Source organism: Saccopteryx bilineata, chromosome 9 (genome assembly GCF_036850765.1).
Source record: "Saccopteryx bilineata isolate mSacBil1 chromosome 9, mSacBil1_pri_phased_curated, whole genome shotgun sequence".
NCBI lineage: Eukaryota > Metazoa > Chordata > Mammalia > Chiroptera > Emballonuridae > Saccopteryx > Saccopteryx bilineata.
The window spans coordinates 70,967,114-70,981,528 of record NC_089498.1 but is presented as its reverse complement, the minus strand read 5'-3'; the positions used below and the strand labels follow the sequence as shown (position 1 = coordinate 70,981,528).

Below are 14,415 nucleotides of genomic sequence, written 5' to 3'. Positions count from 1 at the left end.
CCGGGATCCACCCAGCATGCCCACCAGGGGGCGATGCTCCGCCCATCTGGGGCATTGCTCTGTTGCAACCAGAGCCATTCTAGCGCCTGAGGCAGAGGCCATAGAGACATCCTCAGCACCCGGGCCAACTTTGCTCCAATGGAGCCTTGGCTGCAGGAGGGGAAGAGAGAGACAGAGAGGAAGGAGAGGGGGAGGGGTGGAAAAGCAGATGGGCACTACTCCTGTGTGCCCTGGCCGGGAATCGAACCTGGGACTCCTGTACGCCAGGCCAACGCTCTACCACTGAGCCAACCGGCCAGGGCTCAAAAAATATTTTTATTGCCTGACCAGGCAGTGGTGCAATGGATAGAGTGTCAGCCTGGAATGCTGAGAACCCAGGTTAGAAACTCCAAGGTTGCTGGCGTGAGCACAGGGTCACTGGCTTCTCTGGAGCCACCCAGTCAAGGCATATATGAGAAGCAATTAATGAACAACTAAGGTGCCATAAGTATGAGTTGATGCTTCTCATCTCTCTCCCTTTTTGTCTCTTTCTCTCGCAAAACACACACACACACACACACACACACACACACACTGATTTTAGAGAGAGAAAACCACATCAGTGGAGAGTCAATCCAAAGTAGAGTAAGGTAAGAAGTGTATTTGTATTTAAATGATTTAGTATATACCTCTTTATCATCTTCAGATTTCCTATCATCCTCCTCTTCGTCTTCTTTTTCAGATTTCTCTAATTCCTTTTGTTCTTCTTTCTGCTCTTCTACTTTAAGCTGTTTTGTCAATCGGGCTATTAACTGGGATTTTAATCCTTTGGAACTAAGGGCTCGACTTTCTAATTCTTTTCGGAGATCATTTACCTAAATATACAAAGTATAAAAACACAGGAAAAGAAAATGGAATATTGAAATAGACAAACTGTGTATCTATCTTCTAATTTTTAAAAACTTTGGTGAAAGGGATACTTATAGAGCTCATGAGATGTTTTAAAAATGAAAAATTATAAGAACATTTCTGAAAAATAATTTACAAGATGTTTTAAGATGCTTACAATTAGTTATTGCTCTCTGAGCCAGTAATTCTAATTTCTGGGAATTTACTCTAATGAAATAACCTAAAAATTCAAAACAACCAAAAAACAAAAAAAATACCCCTTACATATTCCTTTTAATATTCCCTCCCTCCAAAAAAGTGAAGAATCTAAATATCTAAGAGTTATACTAAGAAGAAACAGTTTATCAACCAATGGACCGGTATACAACATTTAAAAATAATTACATGGGAAACACTGATATTAACTGGAAAAGAGTTAATTTTAATAATAAAATTTTATACAAAATTTTATACGACATTTTATACAAAATTAGAAGCAACAAACCAGTCAATACAAAGTTATACCCAGAAAAAGAGAATGGAAGAAAATACATAAAAATTTTAAGTGTGGCCTGACCAAGTGCTGGCGCAGTGGATAGAGCATCGACCTGGGATGCTGAAGACCCAGGTTTGAAACTCCACAGTTGCCAGCTTGAGCGTGGGCTCACCAACTTGAGCGTGGGGTGCTGGCTTGAGCGTGGGATCATAGACATGAGCCCATGGTTGCTGGCTCAAGTCCAAAGGTTGCTGGTTTGAGCAAAGGGTGACTGACTCAACTTGAGACCCTCCCCCACCCCATCAAGGCACATATGACAAAGCAAATCAACAAACTAGAGTGACACAAACATGAGTTGATGCTTCTCATCTCTCTCCCTTCCTGTCTGTCCCTGTCTCTAAAAAAAAAATAAATAAATAAAAATAAAATTTTAGGAGTGGTTGTTTGTGTGATAGATTCAAGCAGAATAATATTCTTATGATATATATTCCCTATTAATTAAAAAAGCAATATGAGTTAAACAGTTTCATAACAGAAGTAATATGTTTTGGGGTTTGTTTGTTTTTTGCTGAGAACAGAAGTAAGCAGTTTTTATGTGTTAAGTAACAAGCTCCAAAGTAAAATAATAATCAGCTTCTAATCTTCTGATCTATGCAAAACTGCAAGACAGAGACCTTGGGAGAGAAAAAACAGAAAAACAAAAAAAAAATACAACAGGTAGTACAGGTTACCTAAATATTTTCAAGAGGCTTTTAAATTATATCCTTCCCTGTTCATAAGTACAGGGTGGGGCAAAAGTAGGTTTATAGCTGTAAGTGAAATACAAAATTTATTATTGTATTATTATTATTTTAGCAAAAGAGAGACACTAGGACAGACAGGAAGGAAGAGAGGTGAGAAGTATCAATTTATAGTTGTAGCATCTTAGGTTGTTCACTGACTGGTTCTCATACATGCCTTGACTTGAGTCGAGCCAGTGACCCCTTGATTAAGCCAGCAACTTTGGGCTTCAATCCTGCAACCTCTGTGCTCAAGCAAATGACCATGGGGTCATGTCTATGATTCACTCTCAAACCAGTAACCCTGAGCTCAAGCTGCCCGTCTTGGGGTTTTGAACTTGGATCCCCTGCATCTCAGGCCAATGCTCTATACACTATGCTACTGCCTGGTCAGGCTATTCCTGTATTATTTTTTAATTATTGTATTATTTTCTTTTTTTTCTTAAGATTTATTCATTTTAGGGATTAGAGAGAGAGAGAGAGAGAGAAAGAAAGAAAAGGAAAGGAAAGGAAAGAAAAGAAGAGAAAAGAAAAAGAAAAAGAAAAAGAAAGAGGTAAGAGCACAAAGCAACAACTCCAATATGTGCCTTGACCAGGCAAGCCCGGGGTTTCAAACCAGCGACCTCAGCATTCCAGGTCGAAACTTTATCCACTGTGCCACCACAGGTCAGGCTATTGCATTAATTTCCATACGAACAACTGTAAACCTGCTTTTGCAGCACTTTGCATATCAATCAAATTTTTACTTCTAAATTTTAACAATTGGATTTTTCTGTTTCCTCCCTTCTCCTTAAATAAAGTTACTTACGTGCAGAAATTCTGCCTTCTATTGTACATCAGTTCTCAAATTAGAAAAACACTGTTGCTCACACCATAGGCACTTGCATACTGCATTCAACAATCACTGGCTGAATTGATATACAAAGTCTCCATTTACTTAATTTTTATACACTCAAATAATACAATATAGAATATATAAAATCAGTGGATTTCATTTTCAGTGGCTTTCATCTAGGAAAAAACCGCAGTAACAACACACTTCCCGTTCTCTATTCCGCTCAGATATTTTAACTAAACACTACCTCTTTCAAAGTTACCTTCATTGTCTTTGGATCAAGTTTAGACCAGTGGGTAGGAGTAGAAATTTCTTTAGTTTCACCATCATCCTTCTCTTCTTCATCCTGATATACAAAGTTAAGAACCTAATTACGATTCTGAAACCTTAAAATATAGGTAATTTATTTTTAAAAGTCTGTTGCTGTTCTGTGCAAGGTCACAAATGTTTCAGATTGTCTTCTCCTAAAGTTATTTAGGCAAGTCCACGTACATACATTCTACCACTTTTAATTGATCACAAAGACACTCATCAGCCAATCAAAGCCAGATCTGTGAAACACAAAAGGGTGATAAATTACAACACAAAGGATATCAGGGATGCACAAACACTGCCGGTCTCCACTAACCACACAGTGTGTGATCTTGCCCCAATTTTCAAGCCACCCAGAGTTAAGACTGATTTAGTCAGACCTTTCAAATGTACCAAAGATGATGCCACATAGCCTGAAATTTCAAATCTCTCAGACTTGTGGTTGTCCAATTTCAAATATCCATGACTAGAACTGATGACCGTGAAAGAGAAAATTTTTGCAATTTTAGAAAATGGCAAAATGTTTAAAATGGCTTAATACTGAATCTTGCTCAACAACTGGTCCCAGATTCCAGCAACTAGACCTATGATAAAAACAAAATTCTGTGCAATTTAAGCACAACTTATTTTCCTTTGAGGTCTCAGCATTCTTAAAGTTAGCATAATAGACGGATATTTTTAAAAGAGAAAAGAACATACAACTATACTGCTGAAAGCTGGATTACCAGTCGCTGTTACCAGTTATGTTCCTCCATGTGTGTTTGTTATGTAGTGTGTGGTGTGCATTTGTGCCTGTGTTCCTGTGCCTGTGAGAAGCGGAAATAGAAAAAGGGATTAGCGTTCAGTGCCTGTTCTCCATCAGCCTCCTTGCGTTCACCCTGAAGCTTCTCGACCAGCTGCTGCTTGTATCCTCGGGAGAGGGTTTCCCACTCTGAGCGGGTGGGAAGGCAATGCCAAACATCCGGGAAAAATAAAACCACTGTCTCCACATGAGCTGGAACTGTACGCCCCTTGTGGGTCTCCTCAGGGCGATGGTAGCGAATCTCTGCAAAACGGTACCTGTTGCAAGGGAAGAAGCATGTTGGAAAAAAAATTCTAAAATACATTTAAAGACCCTAGTTCACTTGTAAAGAAACTTTGCTGCAAGAACTTGAGGTTGGTCTAAAGAAAAAAAAATTATAGAAGCCATAGTTCCTCTTTTGGTACATTTGTACAATATTTACAGTTAAAAGAATATGTTCCCCAAGACATTTTCAAGTTTGATTACAGAGCTACCCATAATTTAGAGAATACCTGAAGAAGCGGGATAGCTGTTCAGATTTCATGTGCTAAAAAAAAAATTCTCAATTAAGTCACAAGAAATAAAGTAAAATACACAGGACAAATAAGCCTCAAGAGAAAATATGGCTGAACAAAAATAATCAGCAACTATATCATTTTATTAACAAAAGAATTATAATGAAATGAAGTTCTCTCTTGACGATCTTCTCCAGCTATGCATGAAATGAAAAATATTTTCAACATACATCCAACTTTGGAAGTACAACATAACAAAACATTAAAATTTTCAGTTTTTGATTAGTTCTTAATCCTTTTTCTCCCAAACATTTTTGGCACCAAATCAACTTTTGCTACAAATGGGGATTTTTCCATTGAGATTACCTGCATGATCAAGGTCGCTAAAATAAGGGGACCGGGGGTCTTGGAGGCTGATATACAAGACCATCTACATAAACTATTAGAAAACATATCTAATCAAGAAATGAATTGGTACTTACCATTGTGTGCATACACTTAGATCAATGCCTGTCAGAGCCTTACAACAACGAATAGCAGTCTTAATCAACACAGAGGGGTCTTTTTCTGGGTCTGGTCCATCCAACGAAGGAGACCAGTGGCCTCCTATGGCCATGGCTTCATCCTTGCCTTTCATGCCCACTAAAAACTAATTCAAAACAAAGAATCATTTACATATTTATGCAACTTATCAAATTACACATAAAAATACTTGAAAAGGAAAGGTACAAACCTTTCCAGTATCATTTTTACTACCTCTGGTATCTGTCAGTCAAGGAAGAGTTCAGTTCATCGAGTTCCACACTGCATTTCAGCAATGGAATAGGATTTACACATCATAACTCATCCTTCTAAAATGTTTCTTCAGATAAATTTCTTTTAAAGAAACAAGCTACAATTCACACTTTAACAGCATCCAAAGATACACTAAATCTATTATCACTAAAATTTTTCTATATTACAAATATAAAAAATCAAAGTGGCAGTTAAACTAGTGACATACAAGGAAGATATAGCCATAATCTGCAGTGAAAAATCTACATCATTAAATTCTCAAAGCCTTAACACTACAATTAGCATTAAACTAATCAACAAGATAAAAAGGGTAGTGTTTTTAACTTTAATATACAGTTAGAACTAAGCAAAGCAAATATACACCTAAAATTGTTTCATTTTACCTTAACAAGTCTAGCAGGATGTTGAAACCCATCTCGGAGTTCTTGTGGGTCTTCAGCTAGAGCACATGACTTATGATACAAATCCTCCATACTAGGGCTAGCCATCAGCATTACCTATTATAGTCAAATAATTCAATCCTGTCAAAAGTCTAATGTAAAAAAATGAGAAGCACTACTAATTATCCTTATACATTAGATACCTGAAATTTTTTATAAAAATGGAAAGTAAAATGCTACAGCAGAAATGGTATTAGATACCTTACAATTTATACAGTTTTAACTTTTCAAGGAATGCTCTTTGACATTTTAAAAAAGCAGAAAACTACTGACCATAGTAATACACTAAAAGTTACCCTGCAGACTAACATATAGTACATTTACCCACCATCAGGTCTTATCTGGGCCTAGCTGAAGTCACAACATTCCATAAAGCTCATTACATCAGCTTCATCTTCACATTTTTATGAGGTTCAAGTATTAAAAAAGTAACCATAATTTTACAGTTTAAGAGGTAAGGCAAGAGGTTAAAATAAATAAATAACCAAAACAAAATTAGGAAGACAAGAAAACAGGTAATTCAGGTCTTAAACCAATTTTTGCAGATTAACTCCACATACACTCTTAATGATTAACTGCTCAGAAATTTTAGTTGTGCATCACAGTATAATACAAACCTTTGCACTGTATAAGTGGTCAGCATCTGGTGGATCAAGAATGGCCATATTTTTTTCTAAGGACTCTACTTCTCTGTGCATTACATAGAAGTTGCAGTAATTTCCCAGCTGAAATGGTCTTGACAAAGGGAAAGCATCCACCCATGTGAACTGAGCATCAAAAAAGTCACTAGGTATATATAAATTCTGATAACGGCGCCTTAGTTCCATCATGTCACAACTAGGACTGAAAAACAGACACAAACAGTGAATAAATAGCCATAATACCAGAGATTATGTAAACATTCACTCAATTCTGAAACTAAAGATATAATCTGACACGGCTAAAAACCAGCTGCAAATGGTCAATTATTAATGAGCTACAGATGTACACAAAAGCATATGAAAATTTCATTTCAAATTGTTTACTTACATCTTTGAATAAATAACGTATCTAAATGTTACCTTTATTTCTTTACTTTTTATGTGTAGCTTACAATTCATTAGAGAAGACCCTCTGAAAAACTTCAACCCCAGCTCCAGAGAAGATCTGAACAAAAGCAGTTCTGCCTTAGTTGAAACTGCACTTTTTGAGATAATCATGGTTTGAATGAACAGAAAGACTGGATAAGAATGGTACCAAATTAGTATGAGTGCTTCTCAATCAGCTTTATACAGTGTAGAAAAATACAACTTTTATTCTATGGTAAGATCCTAGGTCAAGAATATTTACATTCTAAATTAAATAAAATTCACATGAAAGCAAAATCCAATTTCTGGGAGATCATCCACACTTCCATACCTCTCGAAGTTAATGATTAAGATTCATACCTGATTGTTTACTATGTAAAGAGAGGATGAGATTATTGCCTTTTGAATCTGGCATAATGATTTTTTTAAAGGATCATTTCCTTTTTCCTAAGAAGCAGAGCTATTCAAGGAGAGAAACTCAAAGGTAAATCAGTCTGGTAAAAAGTCAAGATATTTCTGTTAAAAGTATAATGAAAAGTAGAAAATACAATTTGTCAAATGAAAAGGTAATTACACTATCTTTCAAAAGACAACTAAAATCAAGGGTACAAACTGTGAACAAATATATTTACAGGGATATCTTTTTATTTGAATCCTAAAAATAAGAAATATGGAAAAAAAGAAAAAATAATACAGAATGATAAATTTGCCAGTTATGATTACCAATATAATTATACTTTATTTGGATAAAATTCTACTGTCAAAATAATGAAAATATGAAAAACAGATACTTGAAGTTTTTGTTCTTTAAAGAAGTGCTCCAAACAGCAAGTATATGTATTGTTTCCTAATTGCTCATTGGGATAAAATGCATAATAAAACAAGAAATAAGAAATACAAATAAATCATTTCTTGGCATAGTCTCTTATACTCATATTACTATAAGAAAAGTCTTGATTTCCCTGAACTATAAGAAGAGGTGTGAAGCCTGACCTGTGGTGGCGCAGTGGATAGAGCATCAACCAGGAACACTGAGGTCGCTGGTTTGAAACCCTGGGCTTGCCTGGTCAAGGCACATATGAGAAGCAACTACTAAGAGTTGAGGTTTCCCGCTCTTTCCCCCTTTTTCTTTCTCGCTCTCTCTCAAATCAATAAAACCTTTTTAAAAAAAGAAGAGGTATGAAAACTTTAAAATTATTTTTATTTGTAATAGGTTCATTTGACATTCTGGGAATTTACTTAAAAGTGGTGAAGTGAAATTGTGAAGGTATAACTTGAAAGGAGATAGCCATTCAACATACATTCTATGCATCAACAGCATTCTAGATTGAGAATAGATGAGTTTAAAGCAGAGCTGCTCTATTTAATATCTTTGGGGCTAGAGAAGTGGTTTGGGTTCCAGAAAGTTTTTTCTCAAATATACAGACTAGATATTTTTAAGTAACAAATAAACAGGAATAAGAGAACTAGTAAAAATTAAGCAAAGTCACCAAGCAAGATTTTTTTGGCATTGAGTAGCAAAATAAAATACACTGGTTTACTCAACATAGAACTGAATATATAAAAATTTTAACTTTTGATAGTCCCAATATTATGAATATTATCACACTTTGTTGAAATGCAGCAATACCATCTCAGGACACTGCACTGCATAGTTATTTACTCCTATGTTTACTCCTATGTTAAATAGCTTTAAATGCTGCTTTTAATGATTTATTTATTGTTAATTTGTTTTTTCTGTTAATTTTTCTTTTTTTTTTTTTTGAGAGAGAGAGAGAGTCAGAGAGAGGGATAGATAGGGACAGACAGACAGGAACGGAGAGAGATGAGAAGCATCAATCATCAGTTTTTTGTTGTGACACCTTAGTTCAGCGAACCGCTACCTTAGTTGTTAATTGATTGCTTTCTCATATGAGCCTTGACCATGGGCCTTCAGCAGACCGAGTAACCCCTTGCTAGAGCCAGCGACCTTGGGTCCAAGCTGGTGAGCTTTTTGCTCAAGTCAGATGAGCCCATGCTCAAGCTGGCAACCTTGGGGTCTCAAACCTGGGTCTTTCTGCATCCCAGTCCGATGCTCTATCCACTGCACCACTGCCTGGTCAGGCTCTGTTAATTTTTCTTATACACAATTGCCGGTCCCGAGACCTTTTTAGATAATTCCTCCTTTCCCTTTGAGGAAATTAGGGATTTACCAATTTGCCTTTGTACAAATTACAACTTTGCAGCTTTTACTAAGTATCTACCAATACCAGACATACACTTTTGCTTTAGATACATGAATTCAATCTCATAATAATTCTACTAGTTGATATAATTTCCACGTGCAGGCAAAGCGCAAGTGATTCTTGGTAACTAGCCCAACTTACTAATTTCAAAGGCTGAAAAATGTATTTATGTATAATACACATGTGTGTATGTTTCTGTTATACTCCACTACCATAGCTTACTTGAAATATTTAACCCACTACTGTACTATTATTATAGCATATACAATGGACTATGCATGAACTTAAAGTTATCAATAAGCCTAGCCTGTGGTGGCGCAGTGGATAGAGGGCCCACCTGGAATGCTGAGGTGGCCCACTGGAAACCCTGGGCTTGCCTGATCAAGGCTCATAAGATAAGCAAGCAATGAACAACTAAAGTGAAGCAACTATGAGTTCATATTTCTTGCTCTCCTCACCCTCCTCTCTCTGTAAAAACAATAAAAATAAAAAAAACTTAAAAGTTATCAATAAATCTAGATCCTAAATGATTCTAACTTTAAGGCATAATATGTCACAGAGGAGCTGCCTTTTTCAATAGCGGGTATCTTTAATGAGGGTATAAAAACAATGTAACCCTTGCAAAGAACTGCTACTTCAAATTGCATTTCTGCTCATACATAAATTAAGAGCACTAAATGTCAGGAAAGGAAAGTTGCAAAAGAAGTATCTGTATATAAACAAGGTAGGAAAAATTACAAAATAAACATTTAATAACATAACGGGGGGAAAAACTTACCAATCTAAAGAAAACTTGGAAAACTGAACTGTGTAACGCGGAACAACACGACGGACTCTCCGAGGTGACCGTTCTCTCTCCCTCCGAGGAGATCTCTCCCGGGAACGTTTCCTCTGAGGAGATCTTTCTCTTGATCTCCGTCTCTCTCTCTCTCTTTCACGACTTAAAGCAAATTTTTCTAAAATTACTCATTTTTCTGGCATTATCCAAGAGTTCTTTCATGAAATAATAATAGGTAATAAAAGCAAGATTCCACAGCACACTTTTAAAAACTGTGGTAAAATATACCTAACATAAACTTACTGTTTTAATCATTTTTAAGTGGCATTAAGTGCATCACATTGTGCAACCAATACCACCTCAAGCATACATTTTTTAATTTTTCCAAAGTGAGAAGGGGGGCAAACAGACAGACTCCCACATATGCCTGACCGGGGTCCACCCAGCATGCCCACCAGGGGGTGATGCTCTGCCCATCTAGGGCGTTGCTCCACTGTAATCAGAGCCATTCTAGCACCTGAGGCTGAGGCCATGGACCCTTCCTGAGCACCCAGGCCAACTTTGCTCCAATGGAGCCTTGGCTGCGGGAGGGGAAGAGAGAGACAGAGAGGAAGGAGAGGGGGAGGGGTGGAGAAGCAGATGGGCGCTTCTCCTGTGTGCCCTGGCCTGGAATCAAACCCAGGACTTCCACATGCTGGGCCGATGCTCTACCACTGAACCAACCGGCCAGGGCCTCAAGTACACTTTTAAAAACATACCTTCGGTCATCTTTTCTGTTAGGCACTTGATCCCCTCTGTCATTCCTTCCTGAAAATCTGGATGGTGGATCTAATCTTCGTGCTGGTTGTGGCTGTGAAACTATACGAACAGGAGGCTGCAATAAACCAGCTTTAAAGACAAAAAAAAATTTTAACTTATTTCAACAATGTTTAAAAGCACTACATGGTTAAATTTTATAGACAGAAAAAGCTGAAGAATTTGGGGAGGAAAAACAAAAAACAGTTAACTTATGAATATTTCTTATTTTAGGTAATACTATACTATACCAGCTAAAGATTAATGGGCTGGTTATCACTGAAGGAATCCTAGCTACCAATGAAGACGTGTTCTTACCTTTCGCCAAGTGAACCTTAGCATATTCCACTAATTCCTTCTCTTTCTTTTTTCTATCCTACTCTTACTGCATCTGTCAATCACCTACCAAACTCATGGGACACACCACCAGAAGCCCTCCCACAGAAGCCGAATCTCTTCTAGAGAGTGGCAGGGGAAAAAAATGGTGTTCAAGTCTGTATTCACAATTGAAAACAAATATTCTCAGAAAAAAAGAAGAGAAAAAATAATTGAGAAATCAGAGAACTAAAGGTCAAATACATGGAAGAAACAAGTAGTCTGGAAACAGTTTGGCATTATCATTCTACCAGAAGGTTAAGTGCCCCAGGGAAACCTGTGCACATTGCCCCAGATACATAAACAAGAACATTCATAGCAACAGCTTCAGAAACCAAACACTAGAAAAAACCCAAATGCTTACCAAAGAACAGATAAATTGTACAATATGCATACAATGGAATATTACGCAATAAGGAAAATGCAGAAACCAGAGCCACATGTTATAAATAGTATGAAAAATTTTAAAACATAGTGTTAAACACAAAAGCAATCTTATACAAAAGATTATCTAAATGGATCAAAGATTATTTAAAATGTGAAAACAAAACTAAACTGTATTGAGTCTGTATATTTAGAGGGTAAAACTATTAAAATAAAACGTAAACTAGCAATGTTGTATTTTTTTAACCCTAGTGATTACACAGATGTTCACTAATTACTAACTATACTGTAATCTGTTTTATCACTTTGTTCTAAGCATGTCAATGTCATAATTTACAATAAAAGAGAAAGTGCTACAATTACATTATTTTAAAAAACCAATTAGGCAGGCTTTTATTAAGCCAAGGTTATCATTTTGAACAAAGTTTTGATGAGAAAATACCGACTTTCAAACATTCATTTTACAAAGGAAAATTTAAAACACAGCTCATTTATTTGATGCATTGTTGTTCAATATGAAAATTATAATGCTATCATCAAACTCTACATGCATATAAAATGTTATAAGAAATAAGTCTCAAAAACATTGTCTTCCATTACAGCAGGGGTCAGGAACCTTTTTGGCTGAGAGCCATCAACGCCACATATTTTAAAATGTAATTCCAAGAGAGCCATACAACAACCCGTGTATGTTACCCATTATCCCATAAAAATTTGGTGTTATCCCGGAGGACAGCTGTGATTGGCTCCAGCCACCTGTAACCATCAACACGAGCAGTAGGAAATGAATGGATTATAATACATGAGAATGTTTTATATTTTTAATGTTATTACTTTTTTTATTAAAGATTTGTCTGCCAGCCAGATGCAGCCATCAAAAGAGCCTGACCTGTGGTGGCGCAGTGAATAAAGCGTCGACCTGGAATGCTGAGGTCACCGGTTCAAAACCCTGGGCTTGCCTGGTCAAGGCACATATGGGACTTTATGCTTCCTGCTCCTCCCCCTGTTCTCTCTCTCTCTCCCCCCCCTAATAAAAATGAATAAATAAAATCTAAAAAAATAAATAAATAAAAAATTAAAAAAAAAAAGCCACATGTGGCTCACAAGCCATAGGTTCCTGACCCCTGCATTACAGGTAAGATATCAATAGAGGGCGAAAAAATTAATAGTGTAACAAAGAGCATATCTTTGACTAAGAGCAATAAAATACAAATATTTGCAAATAGCTATAAAAGTAGAAGCAGTCTACACAAAATAACCTTTCTTTCAAGTATTCTGTAAGTCCCTGCCTTTTAATAATTAAAAGGAAACTTTCATTATAACAATGAAACAGTTATATATTAGTCTGAAACATGAAAAGCAAAAATACTTTGCACATGATACCTTTCTGCTGCGGCTGCTGCAGTAAGGGCTGTGGCTGAGTCTGCAATAGCGGAGTAATAGAAGCTGCTGAAATCTGTGCCTGCAACAGGGACTGGGGCTGGGGCTGAGCCTGAACACCAAAGGTGGTCTGTGGTGCGATTGGCTGCAGTACAGCAGGAGGAGTCTTCAGTAAAGGCTGGGTTTGGGACTGATTCTTAACAAAAATAAAAAAATAAAAATTTTAAAAATAATAATCTTTGTAAATTAGATAACTCAGTTACCAAGTTTCTATAATACCTAACTCGACATTTTATATACCTGATTTGGTAGTGTTTGAATTCTCTGTGCATTCCATTTAAAAGGCATATTGGGATTATATGTAGCTTCAACCAATACTCTGTCACCCACTTGGGGGGTTTTCCCTTTGACAGCACTGGAAAAAAAAATTAAGTTAAATATAAACACATTTAAAAGATATTCCTCAAAAATGATTTATATACTTGGTATTTTTTTCCACCTTGATTTGAGGGGAGGAGGGAGAGGTGGGGGGTGGGGAAAGAGGGTGATAGAGGGTGAGAGAGAGGGAGACAGGAGAGGGGAGAGAGAAGCATCAACTTCTTGTTTCACTAAGTAGTTCAATTTAGTTGTTTTTACTCACTGACTGCTTCTCATACCAGCCCTGATGGGGGGATCAAAGCAGTGATCTCTGGCACTCCAAGTCAAGATTTAATCCACTGAGCCACTCAGCCAAGGCCTACTAGGTACTTTAAAGTAAATTATATCAAAACCCAATAAATTCAACAAAAAAATAAAATATACCTGATTTGAAAGCCTAATAAAACTCTTTAGAGAAGTACCTAAGACTTGCCGGAGCAGTGGTGGCACAGTGGGTAGAGTGTCAATCTGGGGTGCTGAGGTCCCAGGTTCGAAACCTGAGGTTGCCAGCTTGAGTGCAGGCTCATCTGGCTTGAGCACAGAATCACTGACATAATCCTGCGGTCGCTGGTTTGAGCAAGGAGTTACTGGTTTGGCTGGAGCCCCACCCCCCCATCAAGACACGTATGAGAAGCAATCAATGAACTAAAAGTTGATGCTTCTCATCTCTCTCTCTCTTCTTGTCTGTCTCTCTTTAACTAAAATAAAAATACATATATTTGTTTGAAATATCTAAGCAAATTCACATTTCTTGCAAACTTCACATTAACAAAATACTATTTTGAGGTTAGTTCATGAATCATTCAATCCTATTTATTAATTTTTCTATTTAAAACTAATTTTAGTATATATAGTAACGATATGTCAAACAAGATAAATTTTAAAAGGCATATGACTATTTAAGATTTTATTTACTGACTTTAGAGACAATGCAGGGAGAAAGGCAGGGGAAGGAACAGGAAGCATGAACTTATAACAGTTTCTTCTCAAATGTGTCTAGATTATGCAAGCCCAGGGTTTCAAACCAGCGACCGCAGCATTCCAGATCAACACTTTATCCACTGTGCCACCACAGGTTATGTGGCATATGACTAATTTTGTGTGTGTGTGTGTGTGTGACAGAGACAGAAAGAGGGACAGACAGGAAAGGAGAGAGATGAGAAGCATCAATTCT

The 14,415-nt window shown here is 36.8% G+C and overlaps 1 protein-coding gene and 1 non-coding gene across 7 annotated transcripts in view; both read right to left on the bottom strand.

Moving 5' to 3' along the window:
• The window catches only part of CCAR1 (cell division cycle and apoptosis regulator 1), a 54,778-nt gene that overhangs the window by 23,660 nt on the left and 16,703 nt on the right, over window positions 1-14,415 (bottom strand). For all 6 annotated transcript variants that reach the window (XM_066242048.1, XM_066242050.1, XM_066242049.1 and 3 more), the window contains 10 exons: window positions 13,125-13,239; window positions 12,828-13,020; window positions 10,649-10,778; window positions 9,891-10,052; window positions 6,438-6,663; window positions 5,764-5,877; window positions 5,068-5,234; window positions 4,138-4,348; window positions 3,240-3,323; window positions 669-854 (listed from right to left, as the gene is read on the bottom strand). In XM_066242048.1, the coding sequence (XP_066098145.1) occupies window positions 669-854; window positions 3,240-3,323; window positions 4,138-4,348; window positions 5,068-5,234; window positions 5,764-5,877; window positions 6,438-6,663; window positions 9,891-10,052; window positions 10,649-10,778; window positions 12,828-13,020; window positions 13,125-13,239 (1,588 nt within the window). The remainder of the gene's footprint in view (window positions 1-668; window positions 855-3,239; window positions 3,324-4,137; window positions 4,349-5,067; window positions 5,235-5,763; window positions 5,878-6,437; window positions 6,664-9,890; window positions 10,053-10,648; window positions 10,779-12,827; window positions 13,021-13,124; window positions 13,240-14,415) is intronic.
• On the bottom strand, window positions 5,366-5,430 carry LOC136313827 (small nucleolar RNA SNORD98). Its single transcript, XR_010727254.1, has one exon. It is a non-coding gene; the product is annotated as a small nucleolar RNA SNORD98 (small nucleolar RNA).